Source organism: Vespula pensylvanica, chromosome 5, assembly GCF_014466175.1.
Source record: "Vespula pensylvanica isolate Volc-1 chromosome 5, ASM1446617v1, whole genome shotgun sequence".
In the NCBI taxonomy this organism is placed as follows: Eukaryota; Metazoa; Arthropoda; class Insecta; order Hymenoptera; family Vespidae; genus Vespula; species Vespula pensylvanica.
In genome coordinates this window covers 1,105,175-1,131,552 of record NC_057689.1, presented here as the reverse complement: position 1 = coordinate 1,131,552, position 26,378 = coordinate 1,105,175, and the positions used below count along the sequence as shown (strand labels likewise).

Here is a 26,378-nt window from a genome sequence, read left to right as displayed (position 1 = left end):
ATATATAATCATTAAATAATTTTAGAATTCTAGGAGATGATCTCTATCTCAAAGAAGAATGGGAGATATTTGATGAATTTACCAGACGATATTAACGTTGAATATAATCACGAATATTTACATACAAATTTAATATATTTTTACATTACGATGTAATGTACCTTACATATACATATTTCAGATTTATATTTTTATGTGATATATATAATAAAAGTAATAAGAAAAAATAAGAGTAATGATGCGTTATATGTCCTTAAAGAAATTTATTCTTCGTAATATATCTGATTTTTCTAATAAATAATAAATAAACGAGATGCCTTATTCAAGTGTGATTATCACAACAGTGCGAACCTACGAATGAGTAGGAAGTAAGTTGACCAATGAAATTAGATGTACAACTCGAAGTCATTTTGAGTTTATTAATTGATTGCTGGTTGGTTCGTGAAGTTGATTGGTTATCTCGAAATATCGCACTTGCGCTTAATATCGATAATATTGTACCAATGGCTGTGTTTGTTTCTAATTCGATTAACCAATCAGAAAGCTTTTATGAGCGCCCTCTATATAACAAAGTATCGAGTCTAGCGGAGACACGTGTGCGAGCCGGAAAGAGCCATTTCCTTTGGAAACTCGGAGAAGTAGAGGTCGTGAGCCAGCGTGGCCGGTGTGCCTGCGCACTGTACAATATATACTGCCATGATGGCGGGTGAGTAACATTTTATTAATAAGAAAAAGTTAAAAATTGTTTTTAAATAAGAATATATCCGTGTAGATTTATTTTTTATCTGTCATTTTAAATTGTAATCGATGTATACATATATATATAATTATACAATGTGTTTCTAAAAGTATTTTAGAGTCTTATTGTGCAGATTGTATATGTCTTTACCGAAAGATAATTTCATTTAATTTATATTTTCGCTATTCTTGTATATTTTTGCGTATTTCTTTTTACATATTTTTACTTTACTTTGTGCAATTAATTATTAGTAAAATAACAGTAGAGTAGCAAAACTAATTTACACTTTTGTTCTGTATTTATAGCTATATTATTTTTCTTGATGATATCAATTCTATCTGCTACCTGTACGGTAACAGAAACTGTACCGTCAGTCATTTCTTACTTATCAGAAAATGATAAAATACGTTTGAAAAATGTCATTGACCCTGGTTTAAATCTACAAGATCTCACTTCAACTTATTATAGTGTATATGGATATAAACTTCTTCAAGAAACTATACCTAATAAAGAAGTAGGTACTTTTAATTAATAAATCATTGAATTTATTTAATTACTTTTAATATAAGATATTTATAGATATATTAATATATGATGAAATATGCAAATATTGAAATACATTGATTTTTTGATTAGTCTTCCTGATATTAATATCAGATATAAAAAGTTAAATTATATATCTCATATTTATCAATTAATAATTCTAAATACAAATTACAGAAAATTTGTAATTATCTATCAAAATCTATTGGAGATGGTAACAATGTTATACCTGAAACGGCTTTTTATATTGTATCAATGTGGAAAATTATCGATACATGTCAAGGTTTACCAATACCTGCAATTACAAAGGTATTTTCATTACTATATAATTAAAATTATGTTACCAATAATAATATTTATTGTTTAAAAGTAAAATTAATAATTAAAAAATATAATATTTAATGATGCTTTATAACTTTCGTTCTACTGTAAGAACAGTGAAGAAAATTTTTTTTACTGAAACATTATATTTTTTTTGTATAAATTATAAAATTATATGTGTAATACATATTAATTGTAAGATTCTTTCATATAGGTTTTGATGAATACTATTGAAAAAGATACATCAACATTTGCTGAATTATATTTTGCTATAAATACTTTAACACTATTATCACAAAAATTAACTACCGAAAAATCCGAAAAATTAGCTAAAACATTACAAGTAGCTCTTAGAAAAGATGACAGTTTGTGGAAGTAAGTTAAGTTAATTAATAAATTTTTTGATTTAATTGTTTTAATTGTTAATATTGACATAAGATATGGACTAGAAAAAATCTTATATATTTATTATAATGATTGTGTAACATAGTTATTCTATACTTTTGTTATACATATATCCAAGTATGAAACAGAGTATTTTATAATTTAGTCTTGGATATACCTTCCACATTGCTTCTGATCTTGGTACTGTGGGTACATTTGCTTTTGATCGTATCGAAGATGCTATCATTCAAGCAGATGAAGTGAATGGACAGTTTTTGCAATTTGAAGGTGGATTATCTATAACAAGTAAGTTATAAGTAAAGAATCTTATGTTATTTATGTTTAGCTAATATTTGATAAAAAAATTAATATGCTTGTGATATTTTATATATGAAATTAATATGATTGTTTTAAATTAGAAATTATTTTTAGGCTTTCTTGTAAATGGTATTTTCAAGCTTAGTAGTTCATTAAAGAAAAGACCACCTTTGACATTTCCACAAATTGTTAAGTTAACAAATTATCTTTTGTCAAGACGATCTGTCCAAACTCCCAAAGGAGTTGTAAGCCTTCTTTCAGCATTAAATACATTAGCAGTAAACAAATATGAAACATTAGTTTGTATTACACTACCTGAAGAAGGAGTTATTGTTTCAAGCAAACAACCACTTGTTACCATTAAAGTTTGTGATATTTTTGGTAAACCATTGCCAACAGTACCTAAAGTAATTGCAAATTCTGCTACAAAAGTAGAAGATGATACTGTTATTATCAATAAAGAAACATTACAATCTTCAACAGCAGACAAGTAAGTTAATTAAGATTGGGATTTATTGATCCCCAATACTTTACTGATTCAATAGTATTAGATTGATGTCAGCTATACCTTGGGGTATATTAATTGTTGAATGACCCCTTAAACCTTTTTTCAATATAAGAAAGGCTTAGAATTTCAACAAACAATTTTTTTTCTTACAATTTATTTAGTTTGTTTAATAATTTTCTATCGCTTAATAGGACGTTATTTACAATGGATTTTATGAAAGCTAAACCAGATCGTGGATTTTATAAAATATCAGTATCAGCAGCATCTGTTACTAATACTATTAAAATTAAAGTTCTTTCTGAAGTAATCGTTGATTATTTAGAAATAGGAACAGGAGATGCTGATCAAACTACACAACCAAAATTAGCAAGGTATTAAAAAATATTAAAAAGTAATAAAGATTATCAAAATTTTATTATAAATAAAATTTTTCATATATTATAGAGTTACATATCCTGAAAAATTAAATCATAAGATAGAGGCAGATTCTCAACAAAAATTAGTTATAAGATTTTTGTTGAAAGATTCAGCTAACAAAAAACCAATGCGCGTTCACCAAGCATTTATTCGTTTGTCACCTGCCTTTGTTACTAATACTTATAATGACAATGAAATAACGTTTGTAGCCGAACCAGATAATGCTCATGTTTATAAATTTGATATGGTAATATCACTATAGATAATATTTATAATTGTATTTTAAAAATTTCGATGAGATGATTTATTTATCGATTATATTTTAGCCATTAGCAGTGGCAGCAATAAACTTCGGATATCGCAGCGGTGATTATAACATTGAGTTAGTTATTGGTGATGCTATATTAAGTAATTCTTTTGAGTGGACCATTGCTACAGTAAATTTGAAATTCCCTGATGCCGTTGCTACTGAATCAAATGAAAAAAATGCTTTTTTCAAACAAAAAGCAAATATATATACAACAAAACCAGAAATAAAGGTAATTGTCAGCAATCAATAGAATATATAAAAGCCAGTGCTCGTTGGTGATAGAATATTCTAATTATTTATATCACTTCTATAACATTGGCAGAATAAATGACATCAAAGTAATTTTATTTACATTTCCAAATTACTTCATTATTTGGATTTATGTTATAAACTTTGAATGACAAATTTATATATATCATATATAAATATGTATATACATTTTATGTACATATATACATAAAATATGACAATTAATTTTTTGAAATTTATAGCATATGTTCCGAGAACCGGAGAAGAGGCCACCAGCTTTTGTATCTAATTTATTTACCGGTCTATGCTTAGCACCTGCCTTTTTATTAATCATTTTGTGGGCAAAACTCGGTGTCAATATATCTAATTTCCCCTTGTCTATTAGTGCTATTACATTTCATCTTGGATTGGGAGGTAAATTTAGATTTTTTATTGCCAACTGTTGAATGTAATTTCGTAACTATTAAGATTTAATAATAATCTTGATATTATGCTCAATGCTTGACAGGCAATATATTTTATATTGAATTGTTTTCAATTGAGCAGAAAGAAAAAGTGAATTTTTCACAAGTATAGTACATTTTCAGCTATATTTGTAGCCCGATATTCTCAACAATCTATTTTTTTTTTTTTTTAAGAATTATATGAATATAAAAATTGTTTTGTATAACTGTTTAATATATATGTTTTTCATTTAAAGGTATCTTTTTACTGTTCGGAATCTTCTGGTTAAAATTAAACATGTTTGTGACGTTGCGTTATCTTTTGGGACTTGGCGTAGTTACATTCCTTGCTGGTAACAAATTGTTGTCGAATATTGCTCACAAACATAAATTATCGCACTGAATTATAAACGGAGGTTCCTTATGCGCGCAAGTGATACATTATTATTATAAATTTATTTTATAATAATGAAAGTTGTAAACAAGTACGTTATAAAAAAGAAGTATGTGTACATTGAAATATACGTTACTAAACTAACATTTATTTTTATAGGTCGAAAGTAACGTTATCGCTGTTTCGATGTCGATGCAAGTGATATATTTGTTGAATATCATTTTATTATATAATTTAATAAACTATTTAAATATGTAATACGGTAATTCTCAAGTACTTTATTTTAGAATGTTATAATTTTTCTACGTATTCATTTGTACATAAAGACTTAATAAATGAAATTACAATTTAGATATACATGTTTATATCGCATTTAATGTAATAAACAAACAAAAACATGCGATAATAAATTCAAGAATTTTATTTACATTTTCTATATTATAGTATTTTGAAATCAATAAATGATTATTTGTCACGATATCTTTCAAAATAATTGAAAATAATTTATTATTTTTTCATCATAAGCGTATATATACTATGAAATTCAATTTGCTCTTGCTTCACGCGATAAATAATATTGAATAATTTTTTGTAATTCATTAATTTCTTTTCGTAGATTTTCTTTCTCCAATTTTAGCTCTTCAATGGCCACTTGTACTATACCGATTCGACGCCAAAAATTAGTTAAATCTTGAAAGTTATGTATAATCTGTATTTTGTACAACACATTTATGAGTGATACACGTTTCATAAAAATGTGTCGAAAAGAGAGAAAAAGATTAAATTTATTATGTGAATTCAAAATTATATCTTACCTCCGCACTTCCTTTCAACTCGAACGTACTAAATATTTTTCTAGGACTTAATTCTTTATAATGAGTATAAGAATATATATTTTCATTTATAGTTTCATATTTGTTACAAATTAAAAGAAGTCTTAGTAAATTTTCTGTTTTCTTAACGAGTCGTTCTAAGTAATTTTTTGTCAATTTATATTCAGTTGCTGTTATAGTTAATTGAACTCTATCTTGTTTCTGTTCTGTAAAGATTGAGATATTGAGAATACAAATTACATTATAACAAATCTTTATAAACGTATAAAATTATTTCATATTGCATGGACGAATATTTACCTGAAACGAAGCGATTTTTCATAATCCAATATGAAGTATAGAAAAAATTTTGTTCTTCCATAATTTCTTTAAACTGCTTGTTAACGTTAGCTTTATGAGTTGCCATTTTCTCGCGAAATTTCGATATTGTTTCAGATAGAACAGCAATACGTACATATTGCTTAGTTATGATCTGTTGATTTTTTTCATCCTTTTCTTTTACAACATCGTATAACTTTCGTCGATTTTTTGTATCTAAAATGTCCTATTTACATGATATATAACATCTCAATATACGAAGAAATGATGTAAAATATATTATACTTTTATGATATGTAGCAATAGTTTTTTGTAGATCCGCTGAAAATTCATTCATTTCATTCTCTTTCACAACTAACGCCAATCTTCGCACATTAATTTTGTCCTCAACAAAAGAATCGATTTTGCCTTTAAAAAATTAGTTAAGTTAAATGATATCGATAAAAATCAATATAATTTTGAACATAATTAATAGATACTTCATCATCAAAATCAATAAAGATCAACATCTATTTTTACACGTTTGACATATTTATTAATATTTTTAGACTTACTCATTGTTTTGCTCTTTGTGTTATTAAGCGAATTATCCAAATTGTCTTGCATAATAGAAATAATAGATTGCAACTGGGATAAATCTTCATTTCCTTTTTGTCTGAACCCAATGATATCAATATTAACTTCGTTTAGGATTTCATTAATTTTTGATTGGTAAGTCGTTGAAATAGCTTTAGTTTTCATTTTATATATGTTAAATAAACGATGGATCATTTCGTTGTGACCACTTTTGGATCTTTCATATTGTTCATTAGCTTCGTCAAGAGAATTGATTAAAACTTGAATACTACATCGAATAAAATATTCGTTTTAATCTCTTCTGTTAATTATAGTCCTCATCGTGATTCATAAGAGAATACCTATGATCTTTATTATCAACGATCCGATCGAATGTATGCCAAGTAGTCTCAATATCTTCTTTGATAATAGGCATTTTTGCACGCATCATTAATTCTCGCCATGATTGACGATATTTTTGAGTATTTAGAACGCCCATTTTGATTTCGCGAAGTAAACGTTCTTTCTTTAACATTAATTGCCGTTCTAATGCCTTTTTTAGTTTTTCTTCTTTTCTTAATGCTTTTGTCCATCGAACTTTCTTCTGTTCTTTTGGCGGCATATTCCTTTTATAAGCAATTATTATCGTTTTACTATTATAACATATATATTATGTATTACAGTAATATATCAACGTATAATGCAATGTGTGTGTATGTATGTTTCACATAATAATAATATAGAATAATAAAAAAATATAATATCTATGATAATAAAAAAATGTTTTATAATTATCTTCATTATAATTGTAAATTAAAATGAAGAGATGTGTAACATCGAACAAATTCATATCGAAATTAAATCAAGTTTTTTAATATTAAATGATAAAAATTAAATGCTTAATAAGAATGCTTTTTTTTCGTTACGTTAAATTTTTTTAATTCCTTTTATAGTCATATATTTCTCTTACGTTGTTAATATCCTCTCATTCAATTAATATATGCAGGTGTATTAAAATGAATAGGTATATCCCCTTTAAAAAAAGAATTATTATAAAATCAAACGTGTAGCCTCAAGCAATTTGAATAAAATCATCAATGAAATGTACTATGTTAATAATATTCCTACTCCTTACAAGTTTTGCTTGGGAATTCCAATGATTTTTAATGACGTTGTAAAACTCGTTTAGCTAGAAGAGGTTACACGATAGTTTCATTCAATGAATTTATTATATACATTTGTTTCTTTTTTTTTTTTTTTTTTTTAACTATAGTAAGTTATTTCCTAATCCTAAATCAGTGGAATTTTATTACAATTATAAATTAAAAAAACGAAGAAAAGTATTAATGATATTCAAGAAGTTGTATATAGATATATATATAATGTGTATTTGCGATGTCATTTGAATATGAATGTTTGATCTTTCACAATCGTTTAGAGTAAAACGACCTCTTTGAATATTAATTATTACAAAAAAAAAAAAAAAAAAAAAAAAAAAAAAAAAAGGAAAGAAAGAAAGATATCTTATTATCACCAAAAATCAAAATAGAATTATTTACATTTGAGCCAGTGATTATGAAAGTGGTCTATCAATTGAAATATTAAAAAAACACATTGTTCTTTCACGCGATATTTCTAAAAAAAATTTTCAATTACATAAAAGAACTATTTTTGTCAAGAGTAAATGTATTTATTTGTTCTGTTTGTCATTACATCAGAAATATAATTTCGGAATAATTCAGATCAACAAATATAAAAATACATTTCCAAAGAAAAATTGTTTAAGATACTTTTTTATAATCCCTGACTCGTTATTAATTTACTGATAAAAAATGAAATCAGAAAGAAGTATATGTTAAAATTTGGAATTCGAAGGTCCGTAAGCAATTAGAACGATTGCGTTAAATTACTAGGAATTCATCGTTTTTCAAATAAAAATTGTTTGCAAAGTTCAATGTCATTCTTACGAAGGTAAGTCGAGATGAAGAAAACCGGAAAGATGAGAATGAAAGATAAATTTGTATTTTCTACGAGAACACGAATATATGTACATATATACGTATGTACATAACGTGGGTAGTATCTGTGAAAGGAAACCATTGGTAGAAAGAAATTAAACATTTTAGTGACTAGTAAAGATCTCTTGATGGTAGGGACATCTTCCGCGATCTTATGCTATAAAAAGTCTTTCGAGACTCAAGCTAAGAAAGGGTACGTTAGTTATTAGTTAAGATCAAGACACGATCTAAGAAGATTCGTAAAAGAACACTGTGATCCATCATATCTAATTGTGATTTTTATTTCGATATCATTATATTTTAAAAATAAAAAAATAAATAAATAATATAATATTATATAATAATACATAGTATCTACAATGAAACGCCTTGATTTCTTTATATATATATATATATATATATATATATATATATATATATATAACAAAACTCGGACGTTTCATCGTATACATTCTATGTATTACATTATTTTATAATATTATATACAAACTCGTACGATATAAATATATAATATCATAAAATATTGTTACATTAAAAAATATATATAAGAGAAAGAGAGAGAGAGAGAATATTCAAGAACTTTTATTTTCTTGATAGATGAAGTTCCATTACGTATTGGCATTAATTACACTTCTGACGGTGACTTATGCAGCCGACGTCACTCAAAATTTATTAAATTCATCATTGAATCCCAACAATGAAAGTAAGGTAAGAGAGAAGAGAAGTTTACTTTTAGGAAAAACTGCCCTAATTGGAGGTGGTGGTGCTCTTCTTGCTAAAAAAGCCCTTCTTATTGGAGGTGCTGCCCTTGGAGCAAAAGCATTGATTGGTGCTGGCTTGTACAAAGCTAAATAGTAAGTATATGATATTTTAGATGAATATTAATTATGTTTTTCACAAATCGTTAGGATTATTATTAACAATTTATTGAATAATCTTTTTTAGTTTGGGAAGTGGTTACAGCGGTGGTCATGGGGGATATGCTTACGGAGGTGGCTATGGTTTTGGAGGGGGATATGGTCATGGAGGTGGATATGGTTATGGAGGTGGCTATGGTTATGGAGGTGGCTACGGTCATGGAGGTGGCTACGGTTATGGAGGTGGTTACGGTCATGGAGGTGGCTACGGTTATGGAGGTGGTTACGGTCATGGAGGTGGATATGGACATGGGCATTCGACTTATCACGGCTCTTATTGGCGATAATTTTATATACTGTGTATGTGTGAATATATATATCCGTTTTTTTCATTATTTTTCACATTATTTACATACACATATTTATTTTACAGAATGCAGTACAAAAGTGTTCTTGAGAGATTTGTTTGAAAACAGCATTCTTGCGAAATATGTCTGAATCCGATATTCTTGAGAAAAATAATTCTTTTATATTATTTAAAAGTTTAAAAAATAATATATTAACAAAAATGCGCGTATGAAATTGTTCACTTATAATTAAACTATTTTCACAATCACCGGCTCATTTATCATTGATAATATTTTATAAAAAAAAATAAAATAAAATAAAATAATAATAATAAAATAGAAAAAAATCGCGATCATTCGAATAAAAGTTAATGGTTTAGATACAATAGATGCTAACATGATATTGATATCATCGATTACAGCATATAGTAGTGCTGTAATCGAAGCAATGTCTTCGCTAATATTACGTGACGTTAATTTTATGTACTGATTTCGATACCCATGTTCTTTTCTCGGTAAGGAAGTAGATATAAATAATCGAAAGTGAAAATGAAATGTTCATAAATTTAAATTCAAATTCAAATTAATACGAAGACAGACAAAATTTGCGTTGATTTTTATTCTCTGCTATACTTCCTTCTTACGTGATGCATACAATTTTATTTGCATTATCTAATCGTGAATTTAGTTGTAGAAAGAAAAAAATGAAGAAAAAAAAAAAAGAAAGAAAGAAAGAAAAAAGATACCAAGCACGTTCGATCGCACGTTGTGTATATGTTCAATTACAAGATCTGAATCCAAATGAACCTTCATTGAACCATATTCGATTGTACACTCGCGCTATTATATATGTAGTTGTTGTAGTGAGCAATGCGGATAAAGAAGTCGACTAATCGAGGGTGCGAGACAAGAAAGTGATAGCACATCGATGAGATAGCAAATACGTCAACTTACTTACTGATGTGTGCGAGTACACTTTGTGAAAACGAAAACGATGACCGACATAGAAAGTGTCTGATGTCCACTCAGATTTCGTAAGCTCATACGGAAATTTCACTAATGGGTTGGAACAGTAGCCCACATATGAAAGTCGAACAAGGACCTATAAAAAAGAAAAAAAAAATAATTTTTTTTTTTTTTATATAATTTTATTAATATCCTATTTTATATATATATATATATATATGTACATAGTAAAGAGAGAATGAGATATATATAAAAAAATGAGCAGAATGTATCTTGAGTTCTTCAATCTAAAATCCAAAGTTGGATTTATAATTTTTTAATTAAATACTACAATATCCTCTTAATTAGATGAGATTATTTTTCATATGTTTTTGTATATTAATTAATCGTAACAATCTATAAGAAAATCGATATAAAGACAGAAAGTCAAAAACACCGAATAAATGCCCAACGAAACGATCGTTCGTGTCCAGACTTCACAATATATTTGTGTCTTTGCTAACCAGGAGGTAGGTTGACTATAAAATCACGCATCCGCTCGCTGTAAGTCACAGTACTTTTTCTTATTCAGAAGTGTACAGTACCAAAACTAAAGGTAAGTAAATGATACGTGATTTAGTAATCAGAAAAATCACGTATCTTTTCCTCTTGGAAAATTTATTAAAAAAAAAAAAAAAAAAAATTCCACATTATATCGTCTTTTTGATATCGTAGATGCAACATTATACTATCTTCCTCGTCGTAGCTATATGCAGTTGTGTAGCATTATGCATAGCTACGGAAGGTGATAATCAATACGATCATCATGCAGATACATTTAAAACACTCGATACAACAGACGAATTGAATAATGGAGCTGAAGTACATACAAGAACAAAGAGGACACTTTTCTTAAAGAAAAAGATATTAGGCGCTGGACTTTTAGGATTTGGTGTCGGTGTTGCTAAAGGGTATAGATATCTATAATCATTTGTTGTGGCTTATCATGATTTTGTCTAAATTTTCTTTTCTTTTTTTGTTTTTTTTTTTTTATTTTATTTATTTATTTTTTTAATTCTATTTTTTCTTTAAATTTTTCTTTTTCCAGCTACAAACTTGGATACCATAGTGCCCCTGAAGTTCATCGTATATATGTGTCATCACCCCCAGCTGTTAAATATGTGGAATATGTTGAGAAACCTGTTTATATTTCAAGAATTATCGAAAAACCCGCGCCAGTTTACAAAGCAGCTCATTTAGATTACGAACCATCCTGGTCGCAACCTGACCCTTCACCTCATTACGGGTAGTTAATTATTTTTTTACGAATATAGAATTAACAAATTTATAGTGATATTCCGTATATATTGTTTTTTTTTCTTTTTTTTTTCTTTTTTAGATCTTGGTAAAAAATATTTGACATTTTTACAAGCAAATGCATAAATCATAAATATCGTTCTGGGGGCTAGCATATGGATTATTCAATGGATTTAAATTTAAAAGAAAAAATTCTATTATTCTACATACCTTGAAATTTACTTCTCAGTTGACATGACAATTAAAAATCATAGAAAAATCAACAACGATCTTTAAGCATGCTCCTGTTTATAACCAAAAAAACTGTATCTGTTAAATAAAATATTGTTTTTATAATAAAACATTTTTCTTATATTTTTTTTACAATATATTAAAAATTCTCTATACCAATATCAATATAATAATAGTAATAATAATAATATCAATCGTCTATTAATGTAATTTTTATTAATGTAATATTGTGCTCCTTAAAAAATAGAATGTAAAAATTATACATTATTACCGAAAAATTAATAGCCAATGATTGATCACATCATGGTAGCCATGATTTTTGTAATTTTACGCGGGAAAATAGAAACTATTTATTATAATTGTGAATTATAAAATGAATATCATCATATTGATTATGGTTTTTAAAGGTTTTCATATTTTATATAAATTAATATAGCTGAAATCCAAGTGTATGCAGCAATCTCTACATGATACATACACTGGTTAAACGGCAGTATAGAATATATTTGTGGGGATGCGCAGAGTTCCCTGCGCAAAGTCTTATAATGAATGTATTACTATATATATAGGTATCTATGCGTCATACAAGATCGCTGTCAAAAATTCTTATCTTTGATATAGAAGTTATTGCATAAAATTTTATAATTGTCATAAAAAAGTGTTCAAGATTAAAACATATTTATAGCATTTACATTATTTATTATCTTCATTATTTTTTTTCATTGTTATAAAGTGATTATAATTATTAATTAAGAATTTTTTAGTTTTTAAACAAAAGGACATGGAACAAACAGGTGATCGTCCTCAGTGGCTTTTGGAATTGGAAAATCGAAAAAAAAAGGTTCTATTTACATTTTTCACATATCATTTTTTACATAGACAAATTTCATAGTACATAAATAAATATTTTATTTAACAAATTCATTGACTGGCTTTATCGATTTATTTTATACATGTAATGTAGGCATACAATTGTTTATAAGTTATATATACATATAACTTTTTTTTCTTATTATTAATTATATTAGCAAAATATTTTAATATGTATTTTATTTTATTTTTTGGTTGATTTTATTTATCTTTTTTTTTTTTTTCCTTTCTTTCTTTTCTGTTAATTAGCCCCATTTAGCGCATGAAGCCGGAGCAGGAGCACCATGCATGATATGTAACGCTTTGTGTCCTGGTTTAGATTTACATTTTTGGCGAAAGACTTGTAAAATTTGTAAATGTAGCAGAGATGATCATGACGTTGTCAATGATGATTTCCCTCAGTTCGATTTATTATTTGGTCCATCTGGAAAATCAAAAAGAAAACCTATGTGTAAATACTTTATCATCATATATTTCTTTTTATTATGAATATCACAAATGAAATTGTATATAAAAATATTTTATACTAAAACATAATTATATATTTCAGTATTGGTTATATCCAATAAAAAACAAAATAACAGTGAAACTGTATTTGACTGGATACCACCAGATACAACTAAGGAACTTGCTACAGATTATATGAATGCTTTACCGGTAGAAAAATTACCAATTTCTGGATCCACTGGTGCAATATTAAGAAAACAGTTGCTACAAAAACAATTGCCGTTACATGATATTGATCATAAAGCGTGTGATGAACTTAGTGAAGTAGAGAAAAAAGAATTGGAAAATTATGTTGAAAATTTGAAAAAATATGTAGGACAGGGCAAAGTAATGAAGGTATGTTACTTTTTTTCTAAAACTTTGTAGGTATATATAATATCTTTACTAGATTTATATATCCTTTTTTTTATAAAAGATGTTAGGTGCACGTCCATTTGATCGATCATTAATGACACCAATTAATGCTACGGATATGCAACGTTTCAATTCGCAACATAAATCACAGATATCTGTAACCATACCACAACTTCGAACACCTAGCAGCTTTACAAAAAATATTCCATATTTAAAAGTTCCTTTTGAAAATAGACCAGATGCAAAAGTTAACATGGAAACAAAGGATAATGAAAGAAACGTTTTAGGTAATAAAAATATTATATTATTTTTATCAATTATACAAATATAAATATTGTTCCATATTTTATCATGAATTTACCATACTTTTGCAGATAATAAATGTTCAAAGCCAGCCTCGTTTCATAAATTAGTTAATTCTTCTGTATCTACTTATGATGCAAATTCAGAATTACCCGTAATTTGTCAGCATGAATTTTGTGAACCTCTTCATTGTAAACACACAGAAATTAATCCATGTTCTTTGCCAACAACAAATCATGATAAAAAACTTAGACATGTAGAACAGAATACTGTGCCTCATAAAAGCAATGTTGATCTTCAGGTAGAACCACCCAATACAGAGATATTTGATAAACATCCAGAAATGAATCTCCTCGAAGTTGCAGATAATATTTTAGCAAATGCATTACTTCCACCTAGTGCAATAAACGTACATGATATTGTTAGTAGCACTTTAGATAAAAAAGAATTAATGTTTATACGGGATAAACTGAATAGCAAGTACAGTATGCAAGATAATTCACAAGTTAATCATACACGGAATTTCGCACATAATAAAGGAGTGGACAAAGCAGCCATTATGGACTCACAAAAAAATCTTTCACCAATTGGATCTATGCCTAAAAGTAACGTAATAGATATGACAAAAAATGATCCACATGGGATTAAACCCATAACAGCAGAAAAACGTGTATCTAAACCTGTATCGGAAGTGGTTCAATCTACTTGTGCCAATAATATTGCACCAACTTTTATTCAAGATAAAACAAGTTCTATACATCCAAGAAATAAACCATCTAATACTATTTCATACTCACCACAAACGCATAACGTTATAAGTAATGCAGATTCGTTTGAAAACAAACCAATGTCATCTATAAATGCACAGGATAAATATAATATTGATCATAAAGAAGAACCTAAAAAATCTGAATCATCTACATTACCATCGGATATTGATAATACAAATTGCATAAAGGGTAAATTAAGTGGTATCAAAAATGTGCAATCGGCTATTTCTTATTCTGAGAATTTACAAAATCAAATATTCCCATTCGAGCCGAATTGCAAAATAAATCAGTCCACAGAAAACCAACCAGATATAGATTCTGTTAATGGAGCTGTGAAAGGTTTAACTATTGAATCTTCAAAACCACAAAATTGCGAGAAATGTCGAAAAGAAATTAATGTTGGTGATGTAGTTGTAACTGTAGATAAAGCTAAGAATATATTATGGCATCCAGGATGCTTTGTTTGTTCTGCATGCAATGAATTACTTGTCGATCTTGTATATTTTTATTACAAGAATCAATTGTATTGTGGTAGAGATTTAGCAGCTCTATTAGGGATTCCAAGATGTTTCGCTTGTGACGAAGTAAGTAAATTATATAAGAATTATTATATGATTTGATATATATTATAATATGTGTTTCCTTCACAGTTAATTTTTGTACGAGAATATACTGTTGCTGAAGGCCATAATTATCATGTAAAACACTTTTGCTGCTGGGATTGTGACATTCCATTAGCTGGTCAACAGTATATATCTGAAAATGATCATCCTTTGTGCCTTCCTTGTTATCAGAATACATATGCAAAAACTTGCAATGCGTGTAATGCAGTGATTGCAGCTGATCAACAAGGTGTTGCTATAAAAAATTTAAATTTTCATGCAATCGAAATGTGTTTTTGTTGTTATATGTGTAAAAAGAATTTACTAAATAGTAGAATGGCAGTCAAAGAAGATAAACTATTTTGTAGTAAAGATTGCATTTCCAAATTTTCTAATTAATTGAAAAATATTACATATGATTTGATATAATTCGATATTATCAAAATACAATCAAATTTATATTTCTTCTATTTGATAATATTGCAAATCAGTTTTATTTATCATTATGCCATATTAATATAAGCATTTTTAATAATAATACAATAATATCTATAACTATATATTTCATAAATAATAGGATTCATTAATAATGCATTTATATAAAATTCATAATAAGTGCATACAGGAGTATGCATTTTATTTATATAGTCCTTTATTTTACATATAAATTTTATTAATAATTAATTATTTTTATTGAGTAACTATTCTAAAATCATCGAGTAACTTATTAATAAAAATAATTGAAAGATTTGTTTTATACTTCCTCTTTTTAAAATTCTATTTCTTAATTAGATAAATCGCCAAAAACAGTAAAAAAGTCAAAATAACATTTTCGAAAGTATAGTGATTTAATTTCATATTATATTTTTATATATCTTAAATTTTTTAAAGATTAGAAATATGATCAATATACTAGAGATTAAAGTATAATTGTAACATTGATATTTTTCATTACAATAAACAAATGATATAATCTGTAGAGCAGTGTTTCTCAATCTTTTGCCGTACGGTCATATGTTTATAATATACAATTTTTAAGAACCTGTAGACTGTAATTATTGTGTTATAAAATATGACTGTTACTGCAATATTCTCGTAACTCGTAAGAGCATTTTACGAGAACTTTGGGAAACGCTGCTATAAAATATTACATAACTTTCAAAGCATACAATATGAACCTGCATTGAGAAGATCTCTGTTTTTACATGTCAAATAAATTTCATAAAAATATTTTTTATCTTATTAGAAAAATGCCAAAAATACATTTTTTGTTTGTAATACGATTATTACTTTTCATTAACGTAGAATAATTATTTTTAGAAATAGATATAAGATATAATTTACACATAGGCGAAATAATAACAGATTTGTGCATAAAATTCAATTTTAGAAATTCTGATAAAAAATATTTTATATGAACAATTTATATAAATAAATTTTACTTATATGTTACTCAGAGTCACTATCAATAACAGTTTGAATTCTTTTGTACGTGTTGCGAGCTTCGCGATATCGTGATGGAGTTTCTGGTGAGACTAAAGAGTTTTTATTAGTATCCATACCTCTACGAGAACGTGTGATGCGTCCTGTAAAAAAAAATATGTAACATCAAAAAAAATCTCTCTGTGTATGTGTCAAATTATCATTTTAACAAATGTACGTAATTTAAGTAAAAAAAAAAAAAAACTTAAATGTAATACAAATTGCAAAGTGAAATAACCTTCTGATATAATATTGCTCTTATCCAATTCAGATACTTCTTTTAATCTTTCATTATGTTCTTTCACTTTTTTACACTTCTCTAAAGTTGGTCTTCCATTAACTCCATGTTTTTCCAACAATGATTTTAATCGTCGTACTCTTGCAGCATTAGTTTTGCATCCACCCCATAGTTCATGATATGATTTCACAGTTATACCAGCTGCTCTTATATACTTTTTTAATGATTGTATCCTCTTATCATCTTCAGGTCTCTAAAATAATGTACTACATTAGAACACTATATTATGCAATAAATGTACAATAATTGCAACAATGTTAAACATTTCATTAATTATTTAATTGAACTAACATTAGAACTACGTTTCTTCTTTTTACCATCCTTCGTTTGATCCGGATCATCATTATTACTTTCACTTTCACTATTGGATGTTTCATTAGTCGATGAATTGTGCTTTTGTTCATCTTTATTGTCATCAACTGATTTGGTTACTCTATCAGCAATATCTTTGTTATCATTCTTTTCAATGTCATTACCTTTATCATCATCATTATTATCTTCATCTTCGCTGTCATTAACTAAATTTTTATCTTGGCCTTTTTTTGAATTAACTTTTCCTACGCCACGACCTCTTTTAGAGTCAGATAAGGATTTGGTATTTTTCTTATTTGAACTCTTTTTAATTTTTTTCTTATTTTGTGGTTTATATTCTTCATCTTGAATATTATTGTCTGAACTATCTTCCGAACCAGAAGCCTTCTTTGCATTAGAAGATGTTTTAAGACTTTTTTGTTTTCCTTGTTTAAGATTTTTCTTTGTATGTAAAGTGTCCTTCAAATTTTGTTCGTTCGATTCTTCTACTTCAGATGAACTAACATCAAGTTCAGATTCATTTGGCTTTGCTTTTACAATAATTGTTTTTGTTCTTGGTTTATGATTGTCCTCTTTTTCACTTTCAGAACTAGATTCTTCCTTATCACTTGCACATTCTACAGAAAGTTCCAATCCATCTACTACCTCTGTGTCTTTGGTAGATGACACTGTAGCATTTAAATTGATATTTTCTTTAGATGATTCATTATCACTATCTTCCTTATGTTTCAATGAAGTTTCAGTATTTTCATTTGCAACAGATTTTTTAGGTGTTTCAGTAATTTCCTGAATTATATGAAAAAAGAAAAAAAATATCAATATTTAACAAAATATAAAATTATGATATAGATCAGCGATTTCGAAATGTATTTCGTGGAACCTTGGAATTTCATCAAAAAAATTCATGGGTTCCGCGTAACTATCTGATGGCTGAATTATTGTGACGGCCAAATTTTATATTATATATGTTTGAGACAATGTGCATAATTCGAGGACGTCACGTTCGTTAGATTTTTGTTTTTTGTACCAAACAGGACGAATCATTGTCTGTCCAACCAGGAAAGAAGAATCTGTTTGTTAAAAAAAATATAGAGGTCCCGCGATCTTCAGAAAATTCTGCCACCAGAAAAGTTTGAGAATACCTGATATAAACATATTGTACAATTATTCTTATTTACTTTGCACAAAAGATAAATAAATAATATTATACTCTTAAATTATACAAGTTCATACTATTATATTTTTTTAAACAAACTAAACGTATACAATAAAATATAATGTTATATTTCTTTCTTACAGAAGAATCATCGGATGCATTATGCATATTTTCATCATCCGTTTCATTTGTACTATTAGTTCTGTGTGGTGAACTGCTTTCCTTATTTTCTTGTTCTCCTTTATTTGACTTTTTATGAGGTTTATTTGTAGGTGAAGATATACTTTTCTGATTATTTGTTGAATTTGTATCTTGTTCCATTTCTTCTTTTGTATCATCATTGGTATTATTTGATGTTGATCCATTTGAAGCTGGTAACTCTTTGTCTACAGAATTACGAGACTTCTTAGTAGGTAATTTTTCTTCTTCAGACGATACCGTACGTTGTCTTTTGCCTGTTGTTTTTATTGATTCATTAGGTACTTCTGAAGGAGACATTTCATCCCCTACCTCTTTACTCTCATTGCTATGATCTGATTCAACCATAGTTAATTATATAATCTGAAATGAAACACTATGATTATATTATTTATAATGAAATTTGACTTAATATATATTTGTTCTTTAGACATTTTTTTCATTACTTTATAGATAAGCAAATCATATATTTTTGTAACATAGAATCAAGCATCATCAATATAAAACAACACAAATAACATTATACAACATAAAGTAAAAACATAAATCTTAATAATTTGATGACAGAGAGTTTTTAAACTATGAATAACTATCAATTAACAATATATACACATATAGATTAGTTGCACTTAAAAGTGTATAATAAAGAAGATATATATATAAAATTATTATGAAATAAAAAAAAACTGTTAAATATTCACTGAATAAAAAAAAATAAATTGCGTTTTATAGAATATTCTTAACCTAACATGCCGACCAGTAATCATTTTGCATATATCTTAACAATTAAAAATAATTACCTTAAATCAATGATTATTATTTGTTTTTATATAATTTCACATAACATGCGTACTTGCAATCACAAATGATTTATGTATTCGCGGTAAAAGATCTACAACGCATTCTTTTATCCCGCCTTTTCTTCTTCTATTTATTTCACTATGGCGACCTCGCTGATCCCGCCTTTTCGTATACATGCATACATACATACATACATACACACAAACACACAATGTGTGTAAATTGTGTAGGATGCGTATAGTTAAAACTCTTACCTTTTTATTAAATACTTTTATGTTTTATAATAATTTCTTTGCTATTAAAAAATCCTAAAAGAAATTAAAAAATTTAATTTTATATTCTCGTATCTTTTATTATCTTATATATTTACGAAAATTGTAAAAATAATTTCGTAAATATATGCAAGATATGTTATTGTATAACAAAAATTTATAAACAATTGTACATAGTATCGATGATATTATCTCTGAATAATTTCATGTGAATAATTTATAAATTAAATTTTTTATTAGTAATCTAAAAATGTATACTGAATCTCATAAAATATTTTTGCAAGCTATCATGCAAGAGGGTATCTTACATCATGAGGATAGTAAAGAATTAATCATTACATTATTTGGTAAATAATATATTTAACAAAATAATATAATTATTATAAAAAATTATTAATGTATTCTATAACAATAAATATATATACTATATAATTGTATATTTTTTAGATAATAAACAAGTAAAAAATATAATTTATGAAATTAATGCAAAATTACAATCATTAAACATGATGATAAAAACTGTAACCTGTGAAATAACGGGTGATACATATTGGGCAATTACAAGTACAATTCTTCAAGATATAAGTAGGTAAGACAAAATGTTAACGATGAGAATTATTGTTTACTTACTTATTTTTTATTTTGTAGTTTTCAGATACAGTTTTCTAAAGCTAAATTAGAACTATTAAGAAAAATATTTTCTGAAATAATAACAGCAACTAATGGTTGTGTATCTAGTACAATATGTCTTAATTTATGTACATCTCTAGACACAAAATTGTCAAAAATTGATGCAACAGAGTTTTTGGATTATATTGTTGACAAAAAGTGGCTCTTACTAAAAGTAATCATTTAATTATTTATAAATTACACGCCAAACTATGTTTACATATAAAATTATATCTTTTAGAATGGTCAATATTATATTGGAGTACGCAGTATAGCCGAATTAATGCCTTATTTTAAAGCAACTTATGACAATTCTCTCCACACCTGCAATTTATGCAAGGAAGTCATCTTTTTTGTAAGATATACAGAATAGTTCTTGTGCAATTTACTATATATTTATACAAATAAATATTACTTTCTTTTACAGGGTCAAAGATGTACTCATTGTGAAGCTATGATGCATATTATTTGTTTAAAGAAATATGCAGAAGTTATGCATCCTCTACAATGCGCTACTTGTAAAAGTTGTATAGAAGTAGATGTCATAGGTATATATTTATTGGATTTACATTAATACAAAAATGTATAACTCTTTAATTTCTAATATTTTTTTGGGATTAATTTTACATTAGGTGAATAAGGAAGAACAGTGACCATAAAAAATTTTAACAAAAGAAAGTATATAAGAAAATATATTATTAAGTAAATACACAAAATTAACATATATTATAAGATAAGTATGATAAAAAAATATTCTATTATTAAAATTACAATTTACTTATTATTTTCCTATTACATAATTTCATAAAAATACATTTACATAATTTTAATATATACAATGTTCTAAGTAATGCAAATATTAAATCAATGGTTTTGACTTTGTTCATATTTTTCTCTCAGATATCTAAGACCGGCTGCTATTTTTTCCTCATTTATAGTTTTATTGAATACATTATTAATACTTTGACTAGGCTGATTCTTAGGATTACTATTATATTTTAAAGTTTTTGCTGCAGTATCATTTCCTCTATAATACATTTGCGGATATGTAATTAAAGGAACATTTGTATTTGTGTCAAAAAATTGTTCTGTCAATGAATCATTTTGTTGATCATTGCTATTAGAACACATTTGCTTTGACACATTTATAGAATCACTTGAGTTATCCATTGAGATATTTTGATTGCTAGATGGAATATTAGAAAATATCAAAGAATTAGTTTGATTTGAGACTTGATCAGATACTACAGTATCATTAGGTTGTGTAGCTTTTACAAAATTTGAGTTTAAAATTTTATCATTGTAAGCAGGTGCAAATTCTAAATTTCTTTCTTTTCTACATTTATATACCCATTCCTCTTGAGACATTTCTCGCCAAACTCTTTGATTTTCTAGGACCTCTTCTAATACTTTTATTTTTTCTTCTTTTCTTTTCTCATTATCTATGTTAATATCTTGTTTATGCGGATCATCTCTAGATATTTTATTTTCTTGTACTAAAGAAATATTGTTTGTAGTATTTATATCATTGGAAATGTCAGTAGTATTCGTAGGATCATCTTGTAAGTTTTCTTCTGGTTCAGCAGGTAAACCTGCTCTAATTCTTTGCCTAATTCTTGCTGCTTTTAATCTATTTTGTTCCATCTTCTCTTTCAAATCTTTTAGTTCTTTTATATGTTTTTGTTTTTGTTCTGTATCCTTTCTTAAGTTAGTTAAATTTTCTTGTTGTTTGGCTCTTTCTTCTTCATCTTGTGAAAAAGCATAATATCCAACACCATGTGCACGAGCTTCATCAAATAAAATATCTTGATAATGTATATCTGCTTTGTCTGCTAGTTTTTGTGTTTGTTCCTCCCATTTTCTTCTCATAATATCTATTTCAGGTTCTTTTATTTGTTGTGTCTCTTCGGTATTAGACTCATTCTGCTGCATATGTTTCTTTGTAATTTCTTGTTTTAATAATTCATCTTTTTCACGCATTAGTGGTAGATCTTTAGCTAAACATTTTCTGGTACGGCCAAAACAATCTTCATACTCAACCCAGCTATCATCAGGATCCACAAACATATCATCATAATCATCTTCTTTTAGGATTTCTTCTTCAGATTCATCTGATTTATTTGTAAAATCAACTAGAAAATTTTCATTACTATTCTTAGATTTTTTTAACTTTGTATACAATCTAGCTTTAGCTTCTAAAACTAGCTTAGATTTTTTGTGAGCATTTATATCTTCTACATCAGTTAATTCTTTAGTAGAATTTTTATGATCATTTTTCACTTGCTTGATTTTACGTTTAAGTTTTGTGGTTTGAGTAGTTTCGATATGTGCCTTAGCTTCTTTTACTTCCGTTTGTTTCCGTAAAAGTTCTGCTTTTAAACCCACCAAGGATGAAAAATTAACGTTTATTTTTTTTGCTACGTTCATCTTTAAATATCTCTTTAACTAGTTTCAATTGAAACGAGATTCCTCATATCATTATTAATATAATTTATACAGATGTTTTTATTTTCTTTTGAATTATGTAAACATTAATATATAATAAAGTCCTCGTTAGGTTTTAGGTTAAATCTTCGTAAGTTGGATATCTTTTATGATGGAAGGGACACTTATATAGTAAGTTCGCACGTTTCGTCACTTGGTGGCGTTGAAGGACTAACAATCGATTATTTATATCGAGCATCATTCAGCACCATGTGCACAAAAAATTTAGCTCTCATTTGTTTACAGATTTTCTAATATAAATATATAAAAAAATACTACATATATTCACAGTATAATATAAAAGTAAATATTCGAAATGTTACTTTTAATTACTTATTTCCTTAAGCATTAACATTTCTATTTTATTTAAGACATAACTTACACAATACTATTAAAAAAAAATAAACTTAAGAGTTATTCCATTAATGTGACAAATAAGAATCTTGTGAATAAAACATTAGGACTAGAAAGGATTATATGAATCAAGTCCAATAGTATTCTTCATGTAGTTTTTAAAAAATATAACTTCTTTAAGAATGTAAGGTACTGTTTTTGTTCCTTCTTTTTTGTGGATAGTTTTCTCCCTTTCTGTACCTTTGCATCTGAAATTTATATTGATAAATTATTTATAAATATATAGAGAAACATGTATCAAATTTACTTACCATTAACATTTACTATTCACTTGTTGAGGCATTATCTTTGCCATCTGATATAGAATCTTCTATCTTATTTTTATTTAAACCTGGAGTATCTAATTCTGTTGAATCTTCATTTTCAGAATTTGGTGACTCATTATCAATATTATTTGTTAATTTTTGGACATTATTAGTTTTTGATAATACTTCAACTGATTCTGATTCCTTCTCTTCTTCTGACGATGATAATTCAGCATTTTCTGATTCTTTTTCCTCCAGATTTTTTACAACAGCCGTTACTGTTTCCTTTTTACCACGTCCTTTCTTTGAAGTATCTGTTATAATTGCATTATCTTTATTTACTTTTTTTTGTCTTCCCTTAACTGGTTTAGAATCATTGCTCTCTTCAACATTATTCTCGATCACATCTGGAACATTATCTGCTTGATTTCGCATTTTTCTACCTTGTGATTTGGCTTTTTTTTCTTCATTCATAGTAGATTTTTCTACTTTAGAAATATTATTTTCTGTTGTTTTAGCTTTAGCATTAGTTTTTTTCTTTACTTCTACAACTATAGCATCATTTTTTTCTACAACTTTCTTTAATGGTTTTACCTTTGTTTTGGTTTCCTTAGGTACTTTCTCAACCACATTCTTTTTTTTTTCTTTTGTGGATACTACTTCGGTATCTGTATCTTTAGGTGTTTCAGTTTTTTTGGCTCTTGTTTTTGGTTTTGCTTTGGCTGTAAGAAATATGAATTCATTTATATATTTCTACAAAAAAAAAACATATATTATTGTCAAATATCTGTTTCTCTTTTTCTTTTATACAGTAATCTAGGAAACTGGGAACATCATTTATTGAGTAAAAGTTATATATGATAAGTATATTAATAAAAAATATAAAAAAAATAAAAAAAAAAGAAATATGATAAAGGTATTGGGAAAGAAGAATTAAAATAGAAAAAAAAGAACAAAGAAATGATATTTCTATAAAAGCAAATATAATTATAAAAATGCATAATATTATTCCTTTTGAATATATTTCCTATGAATAATATTTCATCTTGTCATTTATTTATTTAATATGTCTCTTCTCTATTTTTCATAAGTTCATAGATATTACTCATGTATATTTAATAAAGGACAAATACATATAAGACAAAAATGCTGACATTATCAAGTAAACTAACGAGATAATAAATAAAATAAATGCAAATATAAATGGTTAAAATTGGATGCGTATTTGTGTGCGTGTGAGTGCGGAAATAAACTTTCGTAAATATCGTACCTTCGATGTTATCCGTTGTTCCCGCCTTTATCATAACTGTTTTTCCACGAGTCTTTTTCGCGGGTATTTTCTGGGATATCGAATCGTTCGTTTCAATAACCGGATCATTTGGATCATTAGACGATGATATATCTTCTATAGCTTTTCCTTTCTTAACGTTACGTTCAGATTTCGTTGTTTGTTCCTGAGATGCAAGTTTCGTTGATTTCGCAGGTACTACCTTATTTCTTGCTCTCGATTTTTTAATAGGTTCTGATTCCGGTTCTATTATTTCTTCCGTTTCTTCCGCGTTACGTGTTTTCGTAGATCTCATAGATCTCGTATCCTTTAATTGTTCAAGACTTACGGACAAAGGTTTGACCACTTTTGTACGTTTTGGAGGCGATACATCGCCGGTTTCCGCGACTTTTTCCACGGGCTCAACATCGGCTTGCTTCGCATTTCTACGTGGTGCCATTTATTCTCCCTTTCTTTTTTTTTATTTATATATATGTGTGTGTGTGTATATATATATATATAGAGAGAGAGAGAGAGAAAGAGAGAGAAAGACAAATAGTTATACAGATATATTTTTCCCTTTTTTAGTTCGAATCGATGATCTTTTATCAAATAATCGTTGAAAATTTTGTTACCGTTTATATATATGTATATGTTTCATCAACGATCCGGTTAATAACGGCCCTCAACGTGCCGCCTTTACCGGTGTTCACAACTTACATGCGCGACCAAGTTAATAGCAGATCCTGAATCGGTACATCAGCGCCGTCTTTTTTAAACGAAAGACTCGTACGCAATAAGAATTGATTTTCGGATTGATAATTAGAAAATGACAATCATAAAGGTATGGTTTATAAGTATCTGTAATATCGCATTAATCCTACTTTAGAAATAATTTATTTAGAATCTTTTGAAATATCTTCTTCTCGTTTTTTACTTATACGTAACTTCATTTATTACTCTGTAGATCAATTTTCTTAAAAATTTTATTAAAAAGTATGATCTTTATTTATTTATTTTTTTTTAATAATAAACGTTAATAATACGAATTAAATACGAATATATCTCGAATGGATTTCGAATATTAAATCTATGGGCACGATTAGACAGATTTTTCTCTTAATTGCGTTCAAACTTTAGATTTAAATTTTGTAAAGTTGGCGCCATTTTTTGATACGTCTCTACGTTTCAGACATGTGCGAGATGAGTCAGTATTTTTATGATTAAAATAGAGATTGAAATAGATTGTTTAATCTGTCGATATTACATATACGTTTCATATTAGTATAATTATAATAGAATTTATATTAATATATTATATAATATA

General features: G+C 27.0%; 8 protein-coding genes and 2 long non-coding RNA genes across 17 annotated transcripts; 5 read left to right on the top strand and 5 right to left on the bottom strand.

Moving 5' to 3' along the window:
- Positions 1-242: 242 nt before the first annotated feature.
- Positions 243-5,430, top strand: LOC122629667 (dolichyl-diphosphooligosaccharide--protein glycosyltransferase subunit 2). Of its 2 annotated transcripts, XR_006327322.1 has the most exons (12): positions 244-706; positions 1,045-1,253; positions 1,460-1,591; positions 1,818-1,978; positions 2,154-2,293; positions 2,420-2,795; positions 3,005-3,184; positions 3,258-3,477; positions 3,557-3,769; positions 4,032-4,203; positions 4,490-4,717; positions 4,786-5,430. XR_006327322.1 is itself a non-coding variant. In XM_043813363.1 (11 exons), the coding sequence occupies exons 1-11, from the start codon at positions 697-699 to the stop codon at positions 4,633-4,635; spliced, it is 1,959 nt and encodes a 652-aa protein (XP_043669298.1). In that variant the 5' UTR covers positions 243-696; the 3' UTR covers positions 4,636-5,430. The 2 variants fall into 2 exon arrangements, 1 of the variants encoding a protein (XP_043669298.1); XM_043813363.1 differs by having other exon boundaries at positions 243-706; positions 4,490-5,430.
- A 127-nt stretch (positions 5,431-5,557) lies between these two features.
- Positions 5,558-7,314, bottom strand: LOC122629670. Its single transcript, XR_006327323.1, has 3 exons — positions 6,332-7,314; positions 5,760-6,185; positions 5,558-5,665 (listed from the first exon to the last, which is right to left on the bottom strand). It is a non-coding gene; the product is annotated as an uncharacterized LOC122629670 (long non-coding RNA).
- An 882-nt stretch (positions 7,315-8,196) lies between these two features.
- Positions 8,197-10,162, top strand: LOC122629368 (keratin-associated protein 19-2-like). 3 transcript variants are annotated; one of them, XM_043812744.1, is made up of 5 exons: positions 8,197-8,543; positions 8,948-9,204; positions 9,296-9,468; positions 9,505-9,567; positions 9,641-10,162. In XM_043812744.1, the coding sequence occupies exons 2-4, from the start codon at positions 8,948-8,950 to the stop codon at positions 9,552-9,554; spliced, it is 480 nt and encodes a 159-aa protein (XP_043668679.1). In that variant the 5' UTR covers positions 8,197-8,543; the 3' UTR covers positions 9,555-9,567; positions 9,641-10,162. The 3 variants fall into 3 exon arrangements, with proteins under 3 accessions (XP_043668679.1, XP_043668677.1, XP_043668678.1); XM_043812742.1 differs by having other exon boundaries at positions 8,203-8,543; positions 9,296-9,567; XM_043812743.1 differs by having other exon boundaries at positions 8,542-8,622; positions 9,296-9,567.
- LOC122629371 lies at positions 10,161-12,518 on the bottom strand. The gene is made up of 3 exons (XR_006327249.1): positions 12,319-12,518; positions 12,027-12,125; positions 10,161-10,656 (listed from the first exon to the last, which is right to left on the bottom strand). It is a non-coding gene; the product is annotated as an uncharacterized LOC122629371 (long non-coding RNA).
- On the top strand, positions 10,776-12,157 carry LOC122629370. The gene is made up of 4 exons (XM_043812745.1): positions 10,776-11,115; positions 11,235-11,470; positions 11,608-11,805; positions 11,899-12,157. The coding sequence occupies exons 2-4, from the start codon at positions 11,235-11,237 to the stop codon at positions 11,906-11,908; spliced, it is 444 nt and encodes a 147-aa protein (XP_043668680.1). The 5' UTR covers positions 10,776-11,115; the 3' UTR covers positions 11,909-12,157.
- Positions 12,519-12,620: 102 nt separating the features above from the next.
- Positions 12,621-15,958, top strand: LOC122629367. 2 transcript variants are annotated; one of them, XM_043812740.1, is made up of 6 exons: positions 12,621-12,888; positions 13,167-13,368; positions 13,468-13,760; positions 13,840-14,065; positions 14,153-15,435; positions 15,502-15,958. In XM_043812740.1, the coding sequence occupies exons 1-6, from the start codon at positions 12,829-12,831 to the stop codon at positions 15,850-15,852; spliced, it is 2,415 nt and encodes an 804-aa protein (XP_043668675.1). In that variant the 5' UTR covers positions 12,621-12,828; the 3' UTR covers positions 15,853-15,958. The 2 variants fall into 2 exon arrangements, with proteins under 2 accessions (XP_043668675.1, XP_043668676.1); XM_043812741.1 differs by lacking the exon at positions 13,167-13,368.
- A 324-nt stretch (positions 15,959-16,282) lies between these two features.
- Positions 16,283-19,860, bottom strand: LOC122629040 (HIRA-interacting protein 3-like). 4 transcript variants are annotated; one of them, XM_043812016.1, is made up of 5 exons: positions 19,753-19,860; positions 18,843-19,262; positions 17,525-18,331; positions 17,174-17,426; positions 16,283-17,039 (listed from the first exon to the last, which is right to left on the bottom strand). In XM_043812016.1, exons 2-5 carry the CDS (start codon positions 19,245-19,247, stop codon positions 16,903-16,905), a joined length of 1,602 nt encoding a protein of 533 aa, XP_043667951.1. In that variant the 5' UTR covers positions 19,248-19,262; positions 19,753-19,860; the 3' UTR covers positions 16,283-16,902. The 4 variants fall into 4 exon arrangements, with proteins under 4 accessions (XP_043667951.1, XP_043667949.1, XP_043667950.1 ...); XM_043812014.1 differs by having other exon boundaries at positions 19,757-19,860; XM_043812015.1 differs by having other exon boundaries at positions 19,700-19,853.
- A 180-nt stretch (positions 19,861-20,040) lies between these two features.
- On the top strand, positions 20,041-21,419 carry LOC122629051 (non-structural maintenance of chromosomes element 1 homolog). The gene is made up of 6 exons (XM_043812037.1): positions 20,041-20,319; positions 20,420-20,561; positions 20,621-20,816; positions 20,883-20,996; positions 21,069-21,189; positions 21,274-21,419. Exons 1-6 carry the CDS (start codon positions 20,223-20,225, stop codon positions 21,279-21,281), a joined length of 678 nt encoding a protein of 225 aa, XP_043667972.1. The 5' UTR covers positions 20,041-20,222; the 3' UTR covers positions 21,282-21,419.
- On the bottom strand, positions 21,069-23,448 carry LOC122629041 (coiled-coil domain-containing protein 174). The gene has a single exon (XM_043812019.1). The coding sequence runs from the start codon at positions 23,066-23,068 to the stop codon at positions 21,506-21,508; it is 1,563 nt and encodes a 520-aa protein (XP_043667954.1). The 5' UTR covers positions 23,069-23,448; the 3' UTR covers positions 21,069-21,505.
- An 18-nt stretch (positions 23,449-23,466) lies between these two features.
- On the bottom strand, positions 23,467-25,806 carry LOC122629045 (tubulin glycylase 3C-like). Its single transcript, XM_043812025.1, has 3 exons — positions 25,055-25,806; positions 23,791-24,506; positions 23,467-23,727 (listed from the first exon to the last, which is right to left on the bottom strand). Exons 1-2 carry the CDS (start codon positions 25,509-25,511, stop codon positions 23,803-23,805), a joined length of 1,161 nt encoding a protein of 386 aa, XP_043667960.1. The 5' UTR covers positions 25,512-25,806; the 3' UTR covers positions 23,467-23,727; positions 23,791-23,802.
- Positions 25,807-26,378: the final 572 nt, after the last annotated feature.

What these genes read in the sequence shown, in the direction of transcription:
- LOC122629667 (XM_043813363.1), top strand. An exon ending in AAACTATACCTAATAAAGAA is followed by an intron (nt 1,254 to 1,459) that starts GTAGGTACTTTT and finishes TACAAATTACAG; the next exon opens with AAAATTTGTAATTATCTATC. An exon ending in CAATCTTCAACAGCAGACAA is followed by an intron (nt 2,796 to 3,004) that starts GTAAGTTAATTA and finishes ATCGCTTAATAG; the next exon opens with GACGTTATTTACAATGGATT.
- LOC122629368 (XM_043812742.1), top strand. Translation starts at nt 8,948, where the DNA reads ATGAAGTTCCATTACGTATTGGCATTAATTACACTTCTGACGGTGACT. An exon ending in GGCTTGTACAAAGCTAAATA is followed by an intron (nt 9,205 to 9,295) that starts GTAAGTATATGA and finishes AATCTTTTTTAG; the next exon opens with TTTGGGAAGTGGTTACAGCG.
- LOC122629370 (XM_043812745.1), top strand. Translation starts at nt 11,235, where the DNA reads ATGCAACATTATACTATCTTCCTCGTCGTAGCTATATGCAGTTGTGTA. An exon ending in GGTGTCGGTGTTGCTAAAGG is followed by an intron (nt 11,471 to 11,607) that starts GTATAGATATCT and finishes TTCTTTTTCCAG; the next exon opens with CTACAAACTTGGATACCATA.
- LOC122629367 (XM_043812740.1), top strand. Translation starts at nt 12,829, where the DNA reads ATGGAACAAACAGGTGATCGTCCTCAGTGGCTTTTGGAATTGGAAAAT. An exon ending in TGGAAAATCGAAAAAAAAAG is followed by an intron (nt 12,889 to 13,166) that starts GTTCTATTTACA and finishes TCTGTTAATTAG; the next exon opens with CCCCATTTAGCGCATGAAGC. An exon ending in GACAGGGCAAAGTAATGAAG is followed by an intron (nt 13,761 to 13,839) that starts GTATGTTACTTT and finishes TTTTTATAAAAG; the next exon opens with ATGTTAGGTGCACGTCCATT.
- LOC122629040 (XM_043812016.1), bottom strand. Translation starts at nt 19,247, where the DNA reads ATGGTTGAATCAGATCATAGCAATGAGAGTAAAGAGGTAGGGGATGAA. An exon ending in ATGCATCCGATGATTCTTCT is followed by an intron (nt 18,332 to 18,842) that starts GTAAGAAAGAAA and finishes CATATAATTCAG; the next exon opens with GAAATTACTGAAACACCTAA. An exon ending in AGAAGAAACGTAGTTCTAAT is followed by an intron (nt 17,427 to 17,524) that starts GTTAGTTCAATT and finishes ACATTATTTTAG; the next exon opens with AGACCTGAAGATGATAAGAG.
- LOC122629051 (XM_043812037.1), top strand. Translation starts at nt 20,223, where the DNA reads ATGTATACTGAATCTCATAAAATATTTTTGCAAGCTATCATGCAAGAG. An exon ending in ATTAATCATTACATTATTTG is followed by an intron (nt 20,320 to 20,419) that starts GTAAATAATATA and finishes TATATTTTTTAG; the next exon opens with ATAATAAACAAGTAAAAAAT. An exon ending in ATTCTTCAAGATATAAGTAG is followed by an intron (nt 20,562 to 20,620) that starts GTAAGACAAAAT and finishes TTTATTTTGTAG; the next exon opens with TTTTCAGATACAGTTTTCTA.
- LOC122629041 (XM_043812019.1), bottom strand. Translation starts at nt 23,068, where the DNA reads ATGAACGTAGCAAAAAAAATAAACGTTAATTTTTCATCCTTGGTGGGT.
- LOC122629045 (XM_043812025.1), bottom strand. Translation starts at nt 25,511, where the DNA reads ATGGCACCACGTAGAAATGCGAAGCAAGCCGATGTTGAGCCCGTGGAA. An exon ending in AACAACGGATAACATCGAAG is followed by an intron (nt 24,507 to 25,054) that starts GTACGATATTTA and finishes TATTTCTTACAG; the next exon opens with CCAAAGCAAAACCAAAAACA.